Source organism: Chrysemys picta, chromosome 2 (genome assembly GCF_011386835.1).
Source record: "Chrysemys picta bellii isolate R12L10 chromosome 2, ASM1138683v2, whole genome shotgun sequence".
Taxonomy (NCBI): Eukaryota; Metazoa; Chordata; order Testudines; family Emydidae; genus Chrysemys; species Chrysemys picta.
Genome location: NC_088792.1, coordinates 252824620 through 252846677, shown reverse-complemented (window position 1 = coordinate 252846677; position 22058 = coordinate 252824620). Strand labels below are relative to the sequence as shown.

The 22058-nt window shown below is 40.7% G+C and overlaps 1 protein-coding gene across 3 annotated transcripts in view; it reads left to right on the top strand.

Annotated features, from left to right (window-relative positions):
- The window catches only part of RNF19A (ring finger protein 19A, RBR E3 ubiquitin protein ligase), an 88037-nt gene extending 71389 nt beyond the window's left edge, over positions 1-16648 (top strand). For all 3 annotated transcript variants that reach the window (XM_005291662.5, XM_065585960.1, XM_065585961.1), the window contains 5 exons: positions 5720-5834; positions 8831-8992; positions 10494-10707; positions 13583-13726; positions 14387-16648. In XM_005291662.5, coding sequence (XP_005291719.1) covers positions 5720-5834; positions 8831-8992; positions 10494-10707; positions 13583-13726; positions 14387-15077 — 1326 coding nt within the window. In that variant the 3' untranslated portion in view covers positions 15078-16648. The remainder of the gene's footprint in view (positions 1-5719; positions 5835-8830; positions 8993-10493; positions 10708-13582; positions 13727-14386) is intronic.
- Positions 16649-22058: the final 5410 nt, after the last annotated feature.

Below are 22058 nucleotides of genomic sequence, written 5' to 3'. Positions count from 1 at the left end.
AAATGGCAAACTGATGCCTCAGCCACGTATCAACAAAATCAAATGGAATATCACCTGATCAAGGGGCCATTCTTTGGCAGGAAAAAGGGTGTAAGCAAGGATTTTACGTGTTGGTCGGAAAAAAAAGCTGGAAGTTTCCATCCAGTGGACTTTCTGTCTCCTGAACCTCAGCTGGAGATGATTTTCTATGAAAAGTATGAAGAATGGGGAACAGAAGCCCCAAATCATCTCTCCTTTCATCTCTACTCATGGTATCAACAACACTTGAAGGACAAAGAAAGCATCATTGGACTGGGGAGGGATCCCGGCTGAAAGATTCAGCCAGTAAGAATCCTGTAACATGTGGTAAGAAGAGACCTTTTGCTTTGAATTCACTTAGCTTGTTAATTTAGATATTAGTTGTATTTTACTTTTTATTTCATTGTAATCAATTCTGACTTTTTATGCCTCATTACTTTTAATCACGTAAAATCTACCTTTCTGTAGTTAATAAATTTGTTTTATTGTTTTATCTAAACTAGTGTGTCTTTGTTTGGGAAACTTCATTTGGGATAACAAGATTTGTGCATATAAATTTTAGGGCTGTCGATTAATCGCAGTTAACTCAATGATTAGCTCAAAAAAATTAATCACAATTAAAAAAAATTAATCGCAGTTTTAATCGCACTGTTAAACAATAGAATACCAGTTGAAATTTATTAAATATTTTTGGATGTTTTTCTACATTTTCAAATATATTGATTTTAATTACAACACAGAATACAAAGTGTACAGTGCTCACTTTATATAATCATTTTTGTTACAAATATTTGGAGTAAAAATGATAAATAAAATAAATAGTATTTTTCAGTTCAACTCATACAAGTACTGTAGTGGAATCTCTACCGTGAAAGTGCAACTTAAAAATGTAGATTGTTTTGTTACATAACTGAACTCCAAAACAAAATTAAAAACAAAATAATGTAAAACTTGAGCGCCTACTAGTCCACTCAGTCCTACTTCTTCTTCATCCAATCGCTAAGACAAACAAGTTTGTTTACATTTACGGGAGGTAATGCTGCCCGCTTCTTATTTACAATGTCACCTGACAGTGAGAACAGAAGTTTGCATGGCACTTTTGTAGCTGGCACTGGAAGGTCTTTACATACCGGATATGCTAAACGTTCATATGCCCCTTCATGCTTTGGCCACCATTCCAGAAGACATGCCTTCTATGCTGATGATGCTCGTTTAAAAAAAATGCATTAATTAAATTTGTAACTGAACTCCTTGGGGCGAAAATGGTATTCTCTTGATCTGTTTTACCTGCATTCTGCCATTTACTTCATATTTTAGCAGTCTCGGATGATGACCCAGCGCATGTTGTTCGTTTTAAGGATACTTTCACTGCAGATTTGACAAAATGCAAAGAAAGTACCAATGTGAGATTTCTAAGAGCTACAGCACTAGACCCAAGGTTTAAGAATCTGAAGTGCCTTCCAAAATATGAGAGGGAGGAGGTGAGGAGCATGCTTTCAGAAGCCTTAAAAGAACAACACTCTGATGTGGAAACGACAGAACCTGAATCACCGAAAAAGAAAATCAACCTTCTATTTGTGGCATGTGACTCAGATGAGGAAAATGAACATCTGTGGATCTGCACTGCTTTGGATCATTATCGACCAGAACCCTTCATCAGCATGGACACGTCCTCTGGAATGATGGTTGAAGCATGAAGGTACATATGAATCTTTACCCGCATCTGGTATGTAAATATCTTGAGACACCAGCTACAACAGTGCCATGCGAACGCATGTTCTCACTTTCAGGTGACATTGTAAACAAGAAGCAGGCAATATTATCTCCTGCAAATGTAAACAAACTTATTTGTCTGAGTGATTGGCTGAACAAGAAATAGGACTGAGTGGATTTGTAGGTTCAAACGTTTTACATTGTTTTATTTTTGAATGAAGGTATTTTTGTACATAATTCTACATTTGTAAGTTCAGCTTTCACGATAAAGAGAGAGCACTACAGTACTTAGGTGAATTGAAAAATACTATTTCTTTTGTTTTTTACAGTGTAAATAGTTGTATAAAAATATAAAGTGAGTGCTGTACACTTTGTATTCTGTTGTAATTTAAATCAATTATTTAAAAATGTAGAAAACATCCAAAAATATTTAAATAAATGGTATTCTCTTATTGTTTAATAACGCGATTAATTGCAATTAATTATTTTAATTGCTTGACAGCCCTAATAATTTTCTCTTAATGAAATGATGGACTTTATGTGAGCTTGTGTTGTCCAGAAGGGTGCTGGACTGTAGAAGACACACATTTCTGGGGGGAAGTCTGGGACAGGAGTTTGCTGGTGTTGCCGTGCAGTATAATTGATGAGTGGCTGGTTATAGCACTCAGACAGTATAGTTGGGAGTGATTTACATGCTAGTGGCTGTGTTTGGGCAAACCAGAAGTAGTTGCTCTCACAGCGAAGCAGTGTAAAAGGCACCCCAGGTTGGAGAATTGAGGGGATACAGCTGTCTGTCAGTCCAGATTGTACCCTGGGGATGCCTCAGTGGCGCAGCAAGGAGCAGGGTATATGCACAGCTTGTTGTTTTGAGTGAAGTTTACATTTTAAGTTAGTCTCAAGTGTGGTGGCTGGAAACAGTTCAAGGGGGGATAGTTTGTTGTTTTCTGTTTCCTTATTTCAGGTAAGGGAAATGGAAATAGTGAAGTATAAAAATGAGCAAAAGTGAAACAATTACAAAGTTGGAGCTGGCCAGAGTGGAGGCAGCAGAAGAAGAGAGAGAACGCAGTACCAAATGTGGAAAGCAGAGATGAGACTGAAAGAAGCAGCTGCTGCATGGGAAGCTGAAGAAGCCACCCATAGAAGAGCCATGGAGCTGAAGGAACAGGAAGCTGAACCCCTGAAGCAAGCCATGGAGCTGAGACAACAAGAATCTGAAGAGAAGGAGAGGAAATATAATCTGGAGCTGATAGAAAAGCATGGGAAGATCCCAGAGTCACCAACATCTCCCATCACTCGAGGAATCCACGGCTGGGACCAGCTGTGTCCTACATACAGAGAGACAGACTGCATTGAGGAATACTTCACTACTTTTGAAAATCTATGTGAAATTCGTAACATTCTTGAGGACAAGAAAATCCCCACACTGGTTGCATAACTGTCTGGTACATTTTTGAATGTATTTAATGAATTGCCAGTTCAGGAAGCTGTGATGTGTTCTTAATTTAAGGAATCTGTTTTACAAAGGCTTCAAATCACCCCTGAAGTGTATAGGGTGAAATTTAGAAATCTTAAAAGGAGTATTGGCATGAGTCATAGTGAATATCCCTTTGGATGAGGATGCACAGAAAAATTTTGCTTTCATCACTGATACTCTGAATTCTCAGTGTTACTGTTTAGTTTAATTAATGCTGGGGCCATGTTCTGGAGGCTGGTTAACAAAGTGTTAAATGATTTACAGAACTTTGCAAGAGCATATGTGGATGACATTGCAGTGTTTAGTGACACTTGGGGTGATCGAAAAGAACACTTGGGAATTGAGCTGTCAAAACTCAAAGAAGCAGGCCTAACCATAAAAGCCTCTAATGTAAAATTCAAGCAGCCAGAGTCCTTTGTTTAGGACACTGGGTTGTGGAGGGGTGAGAGGGAATGTCAAATATCCCCATATCCTTTGAAAGTTGAAGCCATTGTAAATTGGCCTGTACCCCGAACCAAAAACAATCACAGAAGGTGTATGCATGGGTTCATTGACGTAACTCCAACCACAGATTTATGTAAAAAGACCCGGCCAAATAGTCATTTGGGATAAAAGCATGTCTGAAAAGATTTGATAAGATAAAAAAAATCTTGTCTGAAAAGCCTGTTCCAGCTAGCCCTGATTTTGACAAAATGCTTTAACTGTGTACAGCTGCATCAGACATTGGTCTGGGTGCAGTGCTAATGCAACCGGAGAATAACAAGAAGCCCCCAATTGCTGCCTTAAATAAAAAGTTGACCTCAACTATTCTGTCACAGAAAAGGAATGCTATGCTATGGTGTGGGCAGTTAAGCAACTGAAGCCCTACCTTTTGAATAGAAAGTTCAGGTCTTAAGAGATCATTCACCATTGATCTGGCTAAAGAGAACTAAAACCTCAAATTCCAAGCTTCTACGCTGAAGCATCATACTTCAAGTGTTCAATATGGAAATTGTTCAGATAAACTGAAAAGAAAATATGGTGGTAGATGCCCTGTACGGGAAAGAGGGCCCTAACCTACTGCCCATGGATCATCGAGTGGCTAACCCTCCTGCAGCTTTGTAAGGGGGGAGAGGTGACAGTCTGTACCCGTATGTTCACCCATTTTACAAAACTATGATAAATTTTATACAAAGTATGCCTCGTGAGATATAATTTGAAAACTCATAATTTGCTGATCATTAGTGTCCTTGTAAAATGTGTGGCAAAATTGTATGTAAAGACACAAGATTCTACTGTATGAAGTTACTGAGACATATTCTAAGTTTAGAGAAGCCAGCACAAAACAGTTCCTCAAAAACAAAAGGCAAACTGATGCCTCAGCCAGGTATCAACAAAATCAAATAAACTATCACCTGGATAAGAGGCCATTCTTTGGCAGGAAAAAGGGTATGGGCAAGGAATTTACATCTTGGCAAAAAAAATCCCAAACAGCTGGAAGTTCCCATCTCACAGACTTTCTCTCTCCTGAACCTAAGCTGAAGATGATTTTCTAAGAAAAGTATAAAGAATGGGGGAACAGAAGCCCCAAATCATTTCTCCCTTCATCTCTACTCATGGCATTGACAGCACTTGAAGGACAAAGGAAGCATCATTGGACTGGGGGTGTGTGGAATCTTGGCTGAAAGATTCAGCCAGTAAGACTGCTAGAATGTGGTGAGAGACCTTTTGCTTTGAATTCACTTAGCTTGTTAAGTAAGGTATTGGTTGCATTTTACCTTTTTTATTTCAGTGTAACCCATTCTGACTTTTATGCCTCATTACTTGTAATCACTTAAAATCTTTCTGTAGTTAATAAACTTTTTCATTGTTTTATCTAAACCAGTGTTTGTTTGTTTGAACTGAAGAGTTTGGGAAACTTCAGAACGGATAACAAGATTGGTGCATATAATTTTCTATTAATGAAATGATGGGTTTTATATGAGCTTGTATTGTCCAGGAGGGTGTTTGGCAGTACCAGACACACATTTTTGGGGGAAAGCGTGGGACTTGGAGTTTGCTGGTGTTACCCTGCAGTTTAATTCATTGGTGGCTAACTGTAGCACTCAGAGAATATAGCTGGGAGTGATTTACAGTGATTTAGAAGCTGTGTGTGGGCAGACCAGAAGTGGTTGCTCTCACAGCGAAGCAGTGTAAAAGGCACCCCAGGTTGGAGACTTGAGGGGACATAGCTGTTCATCCGTCCAGATTGTACCCTGTGGAATGTCACACATGGGGATTATAGGAACTTCTAATACTTATGCTTTCTTTTTTTATTGTATAAATTAATGTAAAATCACTAAGAAAGATGTATTATTTAATGTCCCTCTTTGAGAGTCTAACTTTTAAGGAGTATATAAGGATTTAAATTAATAGTGTATAGTCTCTAGCTGAGAACACACAACACACTGCTCCATAGCAGAGCAGAGCCAAAACTATTTACATTATGTTATGTGCAATGTATCCTGAAACCCTCTTCTTTCTTCTTCCCTCAAGATTCACAATCGATATGAAGGCAAAGACATTTCGAAACACAAACGAAACTTGGCTATTGCAGGTGGTGTAACCTTGTCTGTAATAGTTTCTCCAGTTGTAGCTGCAGTAACTGTAGGTAAGCAAATACCACCACTGCATGAGAGTAGTACCTTGCAACCAAGCATTTGAGAAGACTTTACAGACAGTCATTAATAAATCACACTCAGTGAATTAGGAGGTATGAGCTCCATTTTTACAGATGGGGAAATGGAGGGATAAAAAAGTTATGACTTGCCCCAGATTACACTGTGGTCTCTGCTCCAGTGCAATTTAGTGTCTAGACTTTAGAGATGCTGCATCTAAATGAAAAATTGTAAAACACTTCTTTAATCTTATAATTTTCATATTGAAGCTGTTCTCAGTTTTTCATTATCAAATTTTTTTCTTTAAAAAGAAAATATACCATATATACTCGTTCATAAGCCGAATATTTTTGGTAAAAAAGTGACGCATCAAAGAGTGGTGGTCGGCTTATAAACGGGTCTACACCAAAATTTGATGATTTTAAACTCTATGGAATCATTGAATTGACTATCTAATACATTGTCGTTTTGTATACCTGGAGCGTCTGCGGTTCACCATTCCCAGCCAATGGGAGCTGAGGGGCTCAATGCCTGCAGACGCTCCAGGTAAACAAAACGTCCAGGCCCGCTGGCGGCTTATCCTAACGGGCCAGGAGCCAAAGTTTGCCAACCCCTGAAATATAGGGTCGGCTTATGAAAGGGTCACACCGTTTTTGCTATTTTTACCTATCCATCTTGGGGGGGTCGAGTTATAAACGAACGGGCTAATGAACGAGTATATAAGGTAATTTAAAATTGCTTTAAAGAGGTACTCTAAAAATGGCACCATGGGGTCCTTATGTGTGTCAGTGATTCCAGAGCAAATTTGCTCAATTTGGAATTTTGAAAATGTTTAATTTTTTTAAATAATTCTTTAATATCTGACACTGCAAGCTCAAATTTGGTCTTCGGGAGACAAACTGGGTTCTTTCCTTCTCTCACATCCTTTCTGTACGTGTCACTGAGGTTTGCATTGAAGAAAAGTAGGGTTGCAGCTGGTGCCACCCTCATTACATTCCTGACCCAGAGCTGTGTAGGACAGACACCCCCTACCTTCTGTGGGTGCTGGGACCTGGCTGCAGCCTTATTACCTTCCCACCCCACAGCTTGAGGGAGGGGAAACTGCAGAGAGGAGCCAGCCGGAAACACCAGCCAGTAGGAGCAGAAGCAGCCAAAGCAGGAACCTCAGGACAGAACTGTCCCTTGTCAGTTCTGTATGGACTTCCTCTGCCTTTTGCTGATCGTCTTTCTGCTCCAACCTTCCCCCTACGTCTGCCACAGTCTCTTCATCCCAGCCTCACTCCATACCTGTCCTCTTACCGTCTTCTCCCTCGCTCTGTCCATCTCACTTCCCGGAACTTCTCTTTCCATCTAGCCTACACCCCTAAGTAAACCCACCCAACGAACAAAAAACAAAAAATATCATGGAATGCTGTTTGCTGACATCCTGTTCACTCTGCTTGTATGTTCTGCCCCTTCCCCCATATTGTGCCTGTCTTGTCCGTTTAGATTGTAAACTCTTCAGGGCAGGGACTACCTACTCTGTGTTTGTGCAGTGCCTAGCACAATGGGGCCTCGGTCTTGATTGGCCCTTAGGCACTACTGTAATAAACATTAATAATAATAATAAATACAATCAATGGTACCTTTGGCTGTAAAGGGGGAAAAAAGAACCCAGTTTGTGTCTCAGATCTCAATACAGGTTTGCAGGACTAGCAGTTAGGAGGGGAAAAAATCTTTTTTTCTACATAGGAATCCATTGGCCTGGGCTTCACTCATGCATTACAGCTCTTTATTATTCCTTCACAGAGGTAACTGCAGGGTTTTTTCCCCGCTCCTTTTACTTTTGGTTGCCTCTTCATGCCTGCTGCATCACCACGCTCTTACCTAGTTTACTTTGCCTCTGAGAGAATAGCTTGAGGCACACTGCTCTCCACAATAGAGATCCTGAGTGTGAGTTTCCAGTGAATTGGATTTTCAGTAATTGGAACCTATTGACCTTGCTTTTAGGGCAGACTGAAGAGCCTCTGAACTGAATCTGTATTGCAGCTGGTTTGCTCCCTTTGGGTCAGTTTGGCCTGGCACAGCCTGACATTTTACTACAACTTCACAGGCTTCCATCAGCAAAGCAGAAGAATAGTCTAGTGCATAGTGTTAGAGAGCCTGGGCCAAATGATTAGCTCCCACAGTGTGGGGGAAATGATGCTCTGTGTGAGTGCAGCCTAGCCCAGACTGCCTTTTTACTACACTTTTCACTGGCTTTGCTCATCAGTTTTCTCTTTTCGTTTGTAAACTGAGATACATAAACCCCACAATGATACTTTCTTAATGGCTTATCTTACCTCCATTGAAGTCAGTAGCAAAGCTTTCTCTGACTTCAGTAGGAGCAGGATTGAGCCCTTAATTACTACTGCCCTTAATGGCAGTAGTAGGCATTTCTGGTTTTAAAGATATTTGAAATAGTTCCATGCTCTCATGTCAGAAAAGTTTTTAATACTCTTTGACAAAGCTTATTAAAGCCAATAAGTGTAATATATAGCTGTAGTGGGCATAGTGTACATGTCTACTCGTCCAGTACTATACTCAGGTCTCCCATTGTTGGTAGGAGAACCTTCTTTGTGTGATGATCCCAAATGGGCAGTGTGCATGCGTGCCATGCGCTGGAGTCGGAAGGTTTTCATAGCAGTGCCTATTGATCCACATGCGTGCCATGCGTCCCCCTTGTGCTTGCAGCCAAGGCTATAATAGGGCATGTGGGTCGACACTGTTCCAGTTCCCTCCTCTTTTGCTATCTGGAACAGCTTTCCAGTTTCACTCCACCTTAGTGATTTGCCATCTGTTCTCAAATCTCACCTGAAAACCAAATATTTTCTTAATTTCTTTCTCTTCTATAGATTTATTTTATCTGTGCATTATTAAATAATATAGTTATAAAACCTGGGATAGTTTTATAAAAGATGCTGAAGCAAATAATGATATTGAATGAAAAACTTTATATTTTCCTTTGTAGGTATTGGTGTTCCTATTATGTTGGCTTATGTGTATGGAGTTGTTCCTATCTCCCTCTGTCGCAGTGGAGGCTGTGGGGTGTCTGCAGGCAATGGAAAGGGTGTCAGGATAGAATTTGATGATGAAAATGATATAAATGTTGGTGGAACAAATGCAGCAGTAGGTAAGAGAATTCAGTATTTTATTTTTTTCTGTAAATGTAGTGTTTTGTAATAGTTGGCACATTTGAAAGCCTAGGACACTGAAGATCTTTCTTTGCAGAAGAGCTACAGTGCAGGTAACAACAATGCAAGTCGCCTCATGATGCCTTACATATGTGCCTAAACTGCATATTAAAGGACCCATCTCCAGCAATGAGGGTAGTTGTTTCCATGCCATGGTGTTTTTTGTAATACAGGTGCCTGCCTACTGGGACATGGACTGAGCCCACTACACTTATGTCTTATGTTCTGTTCTATATAGATTGTTAAACAACCCTCATCACTGTAATACCCAAGTGCCTTCCAATAGTGCATTAAGTGAAAAAGATCACCAAAGAGCCATCAGAGGGTCACCGCTTTCTCACTCTTGATCTAAGCTGAATGCAAATGGGTGACTTAGAGGTGAAAAGCATTCTATTGCATTACCATTCCCTTTGTACCATCCGCTCCCTCCGAAATAACAATTTAACAGTGAGACTTCTAGTCAAAACAAGCACATTTTATTTTCTTAGGCCCTGATCGTTGATCTGTGTGAGTTGACACTTGAATGGAGCCTCTTGGTAATCACTGGGGCACTTAGTAATCACTGTACACAAGTCCATAGCTTGTGTTAGACCCAGTTGAGAGAGAACAAAGGCTTGTGTCTCTTCTCGAAGAGTTAGTTCCCATAGTGCAAATTCAAAGAAGTGATGCAAAAAGCTCTTCTCACTTGTTCTAATCAAGTGCTGACTTCTGGGTATGTCCTCCCCCAGGCTGAAAGGAGCGAGATAAGATGATTTACTCCATGGATGCTGTCGGTTTTCATCTCTTCGTCTCTAAGGCTTTGTCTACACTACCCCTTTTGTCGGTAAAACTTTTGTAAAAAAAACACCCCAACCAACATAAGTTTCGCTGACAAAAGTGCTGGTGTACACTCAGCAGGAGAGGCTTTTCTGCCAACATAGCTAATGCTGCTCGTTGGGGGTAGTTTAATTATGCCATCAGAGCAGCTACATGGGAAACCTTACATGTAGAGGAACAGCCGTGCCGCTGTAAGGTCTGTAATGTAGACATAGTCTAATAGGGAAAAACAAATCCTGTCAGATGTCGTTCTGCTGCTTTCTGGAATTTTATAAATCTATTTTTTAATCAAACCACAAGACTCCCTGCTGGAGAGTTCCTACATGTAAGGTGGCTTCACGTTACCATTCCTATGTAGCATCAGGTATTTTAAAGCCTTTCAGCAACTTATCAAAGAAATGTATGGTTTCAGCCACAGCCACTTTGGCAGTCCCAACTGAGAGCCTGTTTTACTTCGTATTGTAATCTTCACATGGTGAATAGAGTGTGTTTTCACAAATTGTCTAGATTCTTTCTCTGGTTCCTTCTGGTGTTATTCCAGAAGCAGTTTTCTTATCCACATTTAAGACCAAGTTAAAACTGTCTATTTCCTTTGAATTTCAAGCCTGTTACATTTTTATCTAGATACCACTTCAGTAGCAGAGGCACGTCATAACCCTAGTATAGGAGAAGGAAGTGTTGGAGGATTGACTGGAAGCCTGAGTGCAAGTGGTAGCCATATGGATAGAATAGGAGCCATTCGGGACAACCTGAGTGAAACTGCTAGCACCATGGCACTAGCTGGAGCTAGTATAACAGGGAGTCTGTCAGGAAGTGCAATGGTCAGCTGTTTTAACAGGTAAGACACACGCTTTCTGCTGTTCTGGTATCTAGCTTTAAATCTGAGGAGAATGTATGTGGGGGAGGGGTGAGGAGTGTGACTCTTCTTTATATTCAGATCATTTCATGTTTAAAATAAGCTGGAGTAAAGTTAATTAATTGTCATTTCCCATAATTTACCTGTAACCATGATGTCACAATTTAAAATATCCTTAATATGTCTGTTCCTTGACAGGTGAATCCACTGACTATAATTGTTTGCACTAACCCACATTTAAAATACCCAATGAAAAACTTATCAGCATCTGTCTCATTTTATAATGAGTATTTTAAGTATCCATTCAAAGCTTTCACATTGTAATTTTATAAATAAGAATAATGTGCACATGCCTAAATTGAGTAACTGCACAGTTGTATTTGTCCTCACCTCATTGTAAGTGCTCTGGGACCCAGGGACTGCTTCTGTTTTCTGTGAAGTCCATAGCACATCGTGGGGCACTATACACTAATGAATAACGAGCGCTGTGATGCAATTTATTTTACCAATATTTTATATAGCAAGAATATTTTGCATTAACACTTTGTTCACTTAATCAGTTAAATGTTAGTATGTAAAGTCACACTGAAATCAGGGATTTGCATAATATCCATGCTGCAGACAATCTCTAGTCAGAGCTATCACTCCTTAACAGAGCATTAATGAACACAAATACTGAAGATGCCTGCCAGCTACTCTTCAGAATTAACTCTCTTTTTAAAAAAAAGGCAGAAAAACTGTACAGTGGACTTCAGTAAGGAGTAAATGACACCAACACCTTGTTTTAAGTCAAACTAGTTTTAGTGTGTGAATAAAAGGGTGAGGTTGAGAGGCTTTTTCTGACAGGACTGAACGTGGAAATGGCAGCTGTAGTGTACTGCTGTTATATAGCTTACCCTCTTGGGTTCTGATATCACAAGTGGATTGTGAAATCTTTGCCTCACAGAGGAGGATAAATTCCATATGCTGAAGCAATCCAAGATGCAGTATTATCTTCTGGCAATCTAGTTGTTTGTAACCCAGGTTATAAAACAAATTCTTAACATTTAATCTAATTATTGTTCATTATGGGCCATACTTACACACACCCAAGTCAATAGAAAGTTTCCCGGACTCCAAATGTGTAGGGTCAGGGCTTTGCCATTTATAAGTAATATAATCACCCCAAATATGTAGCATTAATGATGATATAGCGCCCACTCTACCTTCACATAATCTCCATATGTCTGTATAAGAAAACAAAAACTTTTCTTTTACTGATACCAACATGATGCTATTATATAATCATTGGCTGTTTCACCTTCATACCAGATCCCAGATGCCCCTACCATTATGTCCTCACATCATAGTTACCTTCCTTTTGCCAAGAAGGACTCTGGAGACTTCACCTGAGACCCAAAATGCCACTGCTTAACTCCAGAGGAATCACTTCTGAGTAATCTGAAGCACTTAGCTGCTTTGTTGGCCATGCTCCATTCTCCTCCCCAGAGACGGTAGAACATCTCTTGGGAGAATTGTCAAAATCTAGCAGTCAGGGTGGAGCTCACCTTGTTTCTTTAACACCATTTTTTGGTTTAAACAATTCAGATATTCAAGATGTGTTGAATTGGTAAGGACAGGATAGAAATCTGTTTTGATACTGTATACATTCTAGAGAGAAAAGATACTTGGCCTTGTACAACGATCTTTTCCTTTACAGGGAAGAGAAGTGCTTTTTAAAAAGAAAAAATAACTAATCTCTGCTTCCAGTTCATTGTCAGAATTTATGGGTAGACAATAGTTAAATTCTCAACTGTATTTTAAACTGATTTTTTCTTTACATACTTGCTCACAGCTGAATTTGGGTGGTCTGGTTTCTATAATTCTCCTCTAATGGCTCATACATAAGATCACTATCACAGAAAGCAGAATAAGGAATGCAGCTCTCTGTCCTGCATTCCTTGATTAGCAATATCTTCTACTATTGCAGGAGGAACATAGGAAATGTAATGACCTGAACTGAGATTTTGGCAGGCAGAAACGTTCTTTGCACTTTTTAAATTGTGGTAGTTATCCAGGGCCGGCTCTAGCTTTTTTGCTGCCCCAAGCAGCAAAAAAAAGCGCCGCCCCCGAGCCCCCCCGCCGAGCGCCGCTGGAACACCCCCTCCCCCCGAGTGCCGCGCCCGCGCCGCACCTCCTCCGAGCGCCGCGCGCCGGAACCCCCCCTCCCAGCGCCGAGCCCCGTGCTGCCCCCCTGCCGAGTGCTGCACTGCCGGAGCCTGCCCCCGCCGAGCGCCGCCGGAACCCCCCTCCAGCGCCGCGCCCGCGCTGCCCCCTCGCCGAGCCCCGCGCAACCGGAGCCCGCCCCCCAGCACCGCGCCGCCGGAGCGCCCCTCCCACCCCCCACGGAATGCTGCGCCGCGCTCCCCCCGCCGCCCCTTACCAGGTGCCGCCCCAAGCATGTGCTTGGGTGCCTGGTGCCTGGAGCCGCCCTGTAGTTATCTCTTGGTTACAAGATGTTGGAAGTGTCTGCAAAAGGATCATACCTTAGTCTGGAAGTCTCTCATAATGCTCAATTTTCCTGGTTGGCTGCAACATTTTCTTTTGGTAGGCGGTTCATTTTTAGTTTACGATGAGTCTCATTTTCCTGAATTGAAGAGACAGCATTTGTGACTGATGGAGCAAAAGAGAAGTGACCATTTCAGTAAATAGGTATCTTTCAGTGTTGGGGAGACACTTGTCAACTGTTCTTGATGTCACATGGTGGATAACTTTACAAGATGAGACACTGACTCTTAACCCCGGTATTTCAATTATGGTAATAATATTATGAAGGTAACTTTTGAAATTTTCTTTTATTTGTTTAAATCTCTCCAAGGCTGGAAGTTCAAGCAGATGTGCAGAAAGAACGATACAGTCTGAGTGGAGAATCTGGCACAGTTAGCTTGGGAACAGTTAGTGACAATGCCAGTACCAAAGCAATGGCAGGATCCATTCTGAATTCCTACATCCCATTAGACAGGTAAGAACAATATGAAAACAAAGAAGACTCATGAATCTAGTTGATAAAGGATATTGCCAGTGTACTAGGCCAAATGACTTCTCTTGATAAGGGAAGAACAGGAGTACTTGTGGCACCTTAGAGACTAACAAATTTATTAGAGCATAAGCTTTCGTGGACTACAGCCCACTTCGTCCACGAAAGCTTATGCTCTAATAAATTTGTTAGCCTCTAAGGTGCCACAAGTACTCCTGTTCTTCTTTTTGCGGATACAGACTAACACGGCTGCTACTCTGAAACTTGATAAGGGATTCCATCTAGAAGATTTACCTTCAGGATTATTCATATATATGTATCTTACACACCACAGTTTACAATATGCAAGTGTTAGTTGCTGCCAGGCTAATGATAAATAATTGGGTGACTATATGTTCCCAATGGGAATACTGTCATGGTAGCACAGTAAATAGTTTTATCCCAGATTTTGTTTCCTTTTAATTCATTTTGATTTTAAAAAAACCTTTAAAATGTATAAAACAATTCGTTTAACCTTGAATATTGCAATTTAACATTCTTGTCATGCACATAGAAAACAGGCAAGGGCCTGTTTTCCTTTGAGGATGAAATTGTTTGTAAGTTGTCTTAAAGATGGATGCTGTGACCATTTATTTCATGTTCTAGGGAAGGCAACAGTATGGAGGTGCAAGTTGATATTGAATCGAAGCCAGCTAAATTCAGACACAATAGTGGAAGCAGTAGTGTTGATGATGGCAGTGCTCCAGGTCGCAGCAATACTGGTTGTTCATCGGCCTGCTTGCCAGAAAGTAAATCTAGTGCCACCAAGTGGTCCAAAGAAACGACAGCAGGAAAAAAATGTAAAGGTAAACTGAGAAAAAAGAGTAGCATGAAGATAAATGAGACCAGAGAAGACATGGATGCTCAGTTGTTGGAGCAACAAAGCACAAACTCCAGTGAATTTGACTCTCCCTCTCTAAGTGACAGTATCCCATCTGTAGCAGATTCCCACTCAAGTCATTTTTCTGAGTTTAGTTGCTCTGATATGGAAAGTATGAAAACCTCATGTAGCCATGGTTCCAATGATTATCATTCTCGCTTTACTACAGTTAGTGTTCTCCCTGAGGTAGAAAATGACCGTTTGGAAAATTCTCCACACCAGAGTGCAATCCCTGTGCTTGCTCCACCTGCCCCAAGCACTGAAGTTCCACAGTTGAGTTATATTGCTGAAGAATGTGTTAATAATGGAACTTCAACTGATGTAGGTGTAGGTCTTGGTGAAACACTGAAAGAAACAAATAACAACCATTCACAGCATGCTGTGGAATTAAACACTGCAATTCAGACTGAAATTTAGACCTACAAGTGCTGCAAAAATAGATTTACCACTAAAGAACCCTGTTTGAAAGCTGGTTGAACTACATGTGACTACTGTAAGTTTCAAGTGGCCAGCAGAAGCAAGGTTTTGATGCAATTACATTTTATATATGCCTGTCTAGTAAGGCAGAATGCTTCATATGGATCTTGTTACAGACCTGTATGAAGTATATGAAGGCTTTAACAAGTGCATTACAACAGGACAATATGATCATGTTTTGTATTGTTGCCACAACTTTGCTTGAAAGTATATACTTGTGTAGTCAGATAAACAGTTGACTCATTCATAATATGTTAAATGCTAAATTGAATAATCTGTCCTATACTGTTCACTTGAAAAATGTGGGGCTTGGGATAAGTGGGTGTTAGATCAGCAGTAGTAACTTAATGAAACCATTCTAGGATGAACACTAGTTAGGGGAAATGAGAGTGTCGCAGAGACCTGAGTGGTAATAAATCTTTGTCAGTAATAAATATTTGTACTGACCATTTTGCCTCATAATTGGACACAAATGTCAAATGTTTGCATTTAGAATGAATCACCTATTCAGAGCTGGATGCAGCCTGTTTCAGAAGTGCTTGTATACTTGTACACCTTGAGCAAGGTTATGGCATTTTGCATAATTCTGAAATAAAAAAAATTGGAACTTAATATGTGGTAGAAAGGGGACATTTCCTTATGAAGAACAGTCCAGGTAATTCAATTATATATGCATCAGATAACAACAGATATGGCTACATATACTGTATAAAAACTGTAAAATAAGAATCCATTGATTTATAAACATTGCAGAGAAGCAGATACAGTCACCTTTCATTAATGGAAGAACAGTGCCCCTTTGATTCTTGGTGCCTTTGGAATAGACTGGGTTTTAAGTGCCTGGTCGTTTGAGGATTTTACTGTAATGTTTTCCAGAATGTCCTCTTTGGCCACCTTGGACTATAAAGGAAAACTTTATAGAAAATAAAATGACTGTGGTAGATAATGTGTATAATAATAATGAAGTATTAGCCTACCAAAGACTCACTCAGGCTTTAGTGGATAACTTTTACATGACATCCTGTTTGCAAAACACATGAACATCTTCAGTCACAGAATTAAAGCACAGTGCAGAGCTTGCACAAGTACAAAAGATGGGTTCCAAATCTGACTGGCTTTTCTTTTTTCTTTGTCTTATGGAAGACACACAACTAAACACAAGCTGAAGTTGGCAAAAGCGCCTGCACTATTACAATTTTTGCTGCATAATTCATTAAACTGAAAAAAAAATTGTGGCTATCAGAATAATAGTTAACAATGTTCTGTCTTGTGTTCCTTGTAAGTATTGCCATTATGGTGCTACCAAAAGTTTGGTATGGTAAAAAGAAAAATGCCATGGGCTGCAGTCCTCTTCCATGACTTATCCCCACCAACTTCATTAATATGCTTATAACACTAGTGCCAGTTACGTTATTTGATAATGCTTGTTATGGTATTTGTATATTTGCAATTCAATTTTGCTCAATAATAGCGTGTAAACTGCATACCTGAAATAAATGTCTACATAATAACTTTTTAGTTGTCCTTTGTTTAGTGCACAAGTGGCATTATAAGAATGTAACTCTTCATTGAGGCTCTTTTCTACAAGGAGTGGTGCACTCTCCTTTCCCATTGCCTTTTGTTCATACTCATTTTGTTAGGTATAGCTTCGATGGGAGTTGAAGGTTTCTGGCACCCAAAGTATTTTTTCATACTATTGCAAGGTGACCTTGCTTTTTTCTTCTTCTTTCCTGCCAAAGTAGTGACCTGCATTGCCACTTCAGTAGGCAGGAAAGTAAATTGTTGACTCAGAGGACAGAAATATCATAATTGTTTGACAGGAACATATGCTATTTTTCCAACATACACAAATGGGCTTACAGCTACCCATCCAGATTGCTGATCACTTACCATTTTTCTCTTAGAAAATTAAACAAAAATACGTGCTCCTTCTTCCTCACCTGAAACAAAACCCTGTGCGCTACTCAGAAAGCAGTTTGTTCAAGTTTGCTGTACTTATGATGATGTTTATGGATAACCAGGTTTTCGATTGGCTGACGAGCACATTCATTCGGTCTTTTCCCTTAGTCTGTCAGTGTACAGATGGTCAGTGATATGGTGAGAAACTGAAACTGTATTGTCATCCAACAAAAGGAATAAATGTGTCCATCCCATTCCCAAACTATACGTTAGCAGTAATTTTCTTCAAGGGATTCTGGTAATAACAACAAACCACAAGAGTTAGTTATAATGATGATGTTCTCACCAAAGTAATTGGAAGTAAATTGTTTTTTATACTTGTAGATTATACTAAATAAAATGGTTAACTTGATTTTTCTAAATCTGTTCTATGTTGTTGGTCTTGTCCCTCTTCTGATTCTTTCATTACTGCTTTTATTTGCCTCATTTTGAGTTTGAGTTTTAAAACTAAGTACATTGGTACTGAATAATATTAACTTCTTATTTTGGTGAACATCAAGATTTATTGAACTATGATAAATTGAATGAAGTGAAGCTGTCCATGTTCATCTAAATGTGAAGTTAATATGCATATCTTGGATGTTATTTTCAGAACTATTATGAAATCTCTACATCACGGTCATGAATTCAAGTGCAAAAACCACATGGCTGTCTTTAGTCAATCTTCTTGAGGCAGGAGTTTCTTGTTAGATTTACATTCTTTGTTAAATGCATTATTGGCTTTCATTTATTCTAAGATTAACTTTGCATCCATCATGTTCTCTGAGCTATTTTACAATTGGAGTTTAGCTGTGTATTGGAAGGAAACTGAATTCCTAGTAGTGTCCACTATATTAGAGAATTGTTGATAATTGTATAGTAATAGGATGGATCAGCATTTTATTTGATGCTTATAAGTAAAATAATTCAGTATGGTACCTTTAGGAAACTTTAGGCATTACTTGAACTCTTGTTCCAGTGACTTTCACTGGAATTTTTCCATTTTTGGATATTAAGTGTCTCCTACAAGTAGATAAGGTTAAGCCGTTAAAATACCTGTTTTTTGCATGTTTGAATATGTTTCTGAATTGGAACATTTGAAATGTTGTGCAAAAATTAACACCACCTCTAATTAGATCAGCTGCAAAATTTATGGTCACCTGAGAAGACTAGTTTTTTGTGACAGATAAACATTTTTTCATTACAATCATTGTATTTGTTCCCCCCTGCAGTAGCAAATTTTTCCTGCATTTATTCAAGGCTGAAGTAGGTTATATACTTAAACAGCTAACTTTCTTGTGAGTAATAAATAAATTAAACTAGAGTATGGATTCACTCAATGAGAGGCGGAAATATTTGGAGGCAGAAAGACGCTACTATGTACCAGCTTAAGGGTTCAGAGTTCTTATTCTCTCACCCAATGTCCAACTTCTTGGTGGTTCAGGCTGCTTCGGAAAGGGCCAGGTAACATCATCATGGATCAATCCCTGTTGACAAGGAGGGTAAACGCTTAGAAATGCTGGGGAAAATGGTTTTCTCATCCTCCAGTCTTTAGGAGAGCCAATTATAAAGTGCTACTGGCTAAATATGATTTCCTGAACTATGCTAAGTTTGAGGAATTTACCAACAGTCTCCCTCAGCAGGATCATTCTCGTTTCCAAGCTCTGATAGAGGAAGGAGAACTAATAACCAGGACCACGCTCCAGTCTGTAATCCAAGTGGCTGATACTTCCTCTTGAGCCATGGCTACTCCAATTGTTATGCGAACGGAGTCCTGGCTCCATGTCTCAGGGTTTTCCAAGGAAGTTCAGAATACTATCAAGGACATCCCCTTCGATGAATTACATCTCTTCAGTCAGAAGATGGATGAGTCCCTATACACCCTGAAAGACTCTAGGGCTACCCTTTGATGCTTGGGTATATACACACCTGCCCCTAAGAGTAAGGTCCACAGACAATCAACCAGTATAGAGCCCCAATACTACTACCATCAGAGACCCTACGAACTGCTGCATAAAAAGCAAAGGATTCAAAAATCCTGCTTCCCTATGCCCTCCACATCAGCATTGACCTCTCAGTCCCAGCCTCCAGCCTGATGGTATTTTTGATGCGAACTTGAGAGCTGTGAATCACTGAGCCCAACATATCCCAACCTCAATACCCCATTCAGGGGTTGTCTAGCACTCTCTTTTTTGACACCTGGAGTGCGATAATGGGCAATTGGGCACTCAACATCATAAACTCTGGCTGTATGATCGAATTTGCAATGCTACCTCCTCCACAAAACCCCTCCCCATCCCCCTTTGGGGATCACTCTCATAACAGTATTCTCGCTCAGGAGGTGAACTACTTACTGCAATGAGAGAGAGGAGCAATAGAATGCATTCCTTGTTCCTCCACAATATCGAGGAACAGGTTTTACTAATCCTACTTCCTCATACCCAAGAAGAAGGGTGGGTGGAGATCAATCCTTGACCTCCACCAACTCAACTACTTTACTTGCAAACTCAAATTTCTCATGGTCACATTGGCAGCAATCATTCCATCTATAAAAAGTATATGATATGAAGGACATGTACTTTAACATCAATATTCATCCAACCCACAGATGATTTCTCAGATTTATGGTGGTCTCTGACCATTTCCAGTACAGAGTTCTACCCTTTGGGATAGCCACCACCCCCAGAGTCTTTACCAAGGTATTTCTCATGGTAGCAGCTCATGTCAGATGTCATGGTCTCCTCGTCTTCCTTTACCTCAGTGACTGGCTCTTTGCCACGAAATCTCACCAGGAAGCTTTCACATCAATCTCACTGATGCTCCATCTCCTTTCCTCAAATGGGGTCAATGTGAACATTGAAAAATCTATTCTTACTCTCCATGCAATCTTCGCACTTCATTGGGGCAACCTTGAACTCTATCATCAAAAGGTGTATACCCACAGACAGGTTCCAGACCGTGAATGATATCCTAGCTCACATAATGAGCAAATCTTGGGTAAAGATCAAAATATATGTCTGTTCCTCCTTGGCCACACAGCCTTGTGCACCTATGTCCCTCCATTCGCAAGACTCCATCTTCATTGCCTTCAGGCATGGCTACAATCTGTTTACTCCCCAAGCCACCATTCCATGATCCCTATGTTGACAGTTCCAGCCAAGGTCCTGTCTTCCCTCCTATGGTGGACAAATCCTCACCACGTATGCATCGGAGTCCCCTTTCTCCCTTCTTCACTGGACTAGACCATCGTTATAGACACATCACTACTGGGTTGGGGAGCCCATATGGGCAACCACATGGCATAGTGGACGTGGACATCTCGAGAATCCAGAATGTGCATCAGTGTCCTGGAACTATGGGCAGTACAAAAGGCGTATGAGTCCTTTCTTCCATTCATCTGCTCTCACCATGTCCTCATAATGTCAGACATCACTATGACAGTCTTCTACATCAACAAAAAGGGGGAGTAAGATCTGACTCCCTGTGTGCAGAAGCAGTCAATATCTGGAACTGGTGCATCAGCAATCAAATCACCTCTCCACAGCCTACTTTCCAGGAATGCAGAACATGCTCATACACTCCCTCAGCAGACACTTAACGATCAGCCCGGAGTGGGAACTTAACGACATGGTGTTTAATGACATTTTCCCATGATTGAGAACCCCAACCGGGGATCTGTTCACTTCCCAGGCAAATAACAAGTGTGCCACATACTGCTCCAGGAGTACTGCCCTAGGTTACCACTCCCAGGGTGACACTCTCCTTCTTTCCTGGTGAGATCAGTTCAATTATGCCTTCTATCCACTACCAGTTCTTCCATGAGTGCTACACAAGATCCGACAGGACAGGGCAACGGTCATCCTGATCACTTTTTTCTCACCCAGGCAGTTTTGGTTCCCCAATCTCCTGTGCCAGTTGCCTCATTCCTCAGTTACCCTCCCAATATTCCCTGAGCTGACCCAGTGCAAGGGCAGGAATAGACACCCCAATATACTACTGCTTCACCACAGGGCCTGGTATTTGGATGGTCATCAGTCCTAAAACGGGCATGCTCCTTGGCCGTGCGAGACATCCTCTCTAATAGCAGAAAGCCCTCAACTAGGAAATATTATCAATCTAAATGGAAACATTTCTCATCCTGAACACAACAGAGAGGCATTCTATCAGAAGCTATGGGTTTCCCACTCAGGACATAGTCTAGGATATCTTTGAAGATATTCAGCCTATCCCTCAGTTAGCTGCCAAGTGGACTTGCAGGGATCAGTGCTTTCCATCCTCCCTTACGGAGGACTACTCTATTTTTCACACACGCTAACTACTCAATTCTGGAAAGGCCTGATAAGAACTTTTCCACCGCCTCAAAAGATAACACCCCAATGGGACTTGAATCTTGTTCTTCTGGTTTTGACATGCCTCCACTTTGAACACTTAGTGACTTGCTCCATGTCCCTCATCTCCATGAAGGTTGCCCTTCTGACAGCCATCACATTGCCACAATGATGGCAGACCCTCCATACACTGTATTTCACAAAGATAAATTTGGGGTGTAGGTGTAAAGAGGCTTTGGAATTTCACCTTCACCAATCCATTCATTTACTTGTATTCTTCCTGAAATGCACATCTACAGAAGTGCTTAGGCTCCACTCCTTAGATGTTTGACGAGCCTTGGCCTTTTACCTGCAGAAAACCATTCAGAAAGGCTCCAAGGCTGTTTGTTGCTACAGCGGAATTGGTCAGATGGCACGCCATCTCCACCCAGAGAAGTTCCAAATGGATATCGGGATGTATTCTACTTTCAGATCTTGAACCTCCTTCCCTTTGGTGGGACGAGTACACTGCACGAGAGCCTAAACCATGATGGTAGCATCCCTTCAGGACATACCCCTCCTAGACAACTGTAAAGCAGCCCCATGGAGCTCTGTCCACACATTTGCAAGACATTGTGCTCTGGTACAAGACTTGGTGGCTGCTGCTGCTGCCTCA